Source organism: Etheostoma spectabile, unplaced genomic scaffold (assembly GCF_008692095.1).
Source record: "Etheostoma spectabile isolate EspeVRDwgs_2016 unplaced genomic scaffold, UIUC_Espe_1.0 scaffold405, whole genome shotgun sequence".
Taxonomy (NCBI): domain Eukaryota; kingdom Metazoa; phylum Chordata; class Actinopteri; order Perciformes; family Percidae; genus Etheostoma; species Etheostoma spectabile.
This window is the reverse complement of record NW_022605604.1, coordinates 266,769-267,844: the sequence shown is the minus strand read 5'-3', so window position 1 is coordinate 267,844 and position 1,076 is coordinate 266,769. Positions and strand designations below refer to the sequence as shown.

Genomic DNA, 1,076 nt, shown 5'->3' with positions numbered 1-1,076 from the left:
TAATGTTCTGAGTCAGGAATACATGTTCATCACAGGAAATAAGGAAAAAGCCGTTGATTTCAGGTAGAAAACATGGAACTTGGACCATTTTTCTTCTTGTAAAATTTGAAATGGGTCAATATGACCTGGATACCGAACAAGGGTTAAGACAGATAAAACCCTAACCCTGACCCCCTAACCCCCTTGAGACTACCTTCCCACTAACTAGTCCGTGTTAGTGCTCCTTTGGTGATCCCCCTCAGTGTCTCTACCCTTCACGACTCTATTTTTAGAGACGTTACCTTTCGTCTCCTTGGACTCTTCTTCTCACTAACTAAGCCGATCTAGCGCTGCCTTTCGTGTCTTTTTTCAACACTACACATTTACACTTTTTCTTTAAAGTGTTACCCTTCGAGTCTCTCTTTCTCTGTGTTACACAACCTTTATACTTATTCATTTTCCCCAACCAAAATTCATCATAAGAAATTAAACATTAAAGAAATGAACATCGTCATTTAAGGAAAGGCAACATCAGAAAGATAAAAGGTCTTCAGCCTCGATTTAAAAGAACTGAGAGTAGCAGCGGACCTGCAGGTTTTTTGGGAGTTTGTTCCACATACGTATTTAATTCCCTATGTTAGAAATGGAATTATAATGAATGTTCTGTGTTTATCAGGGAAATATTGTTTATTTTTCTGTCTATTTTCACCATTGCTCGCTCCATGTGTTGCAGCCAGTGGGCTCTCCCAGCCCGGTCTTCCCAGAGGAGAGACCTGTTCCTCAGGCCTCCCTGAACCAGGACTGGACTGCATCTTCTCCGGAGAGGAACTGCAGGTAGAGCAAAACCCCAACAGCATCAGACCATCAGAGGTTCTGTATCAGACAACTGGCTGATAACAAGGAGACATTCCCACAGTGGATTTTTTGATTAATTGGTAAAACCCCGACAAGTTGTAATGCAACGGACTTTCATTAATATCTTAAAGTTACACACTAAAGCTTTTACAGTCCAAAACCCAATAAAATTCATTTTAGGCAAGGCAAGGCAAGGCAGCTTTATCTGTAGAGCACATTTCAGCAACAGGGCAATTCAAAGT

General features: G+C 41.1%; 1 protein-coding gene across 1 annotated transcript in view; it reads left to right on the top strand.

Moving 5' to 3' along the window:
* uimc1 (ubiquitin interaction motif containing 1) overlaps positions 1-1,076 on the top strand; it is a gene marked incomplete in the record, with an annotated part of 98,508 nt that overhangs the window by 69,538 nt on the left and 27,894 nt on the right. Inside the window, 1 exon segment of the mRNA XM_032511640.1 lies at positions 713-813. Within this exon segment, the coding sequence (XP_032367531.1) occupies positions 713-813 (101 nt within the window).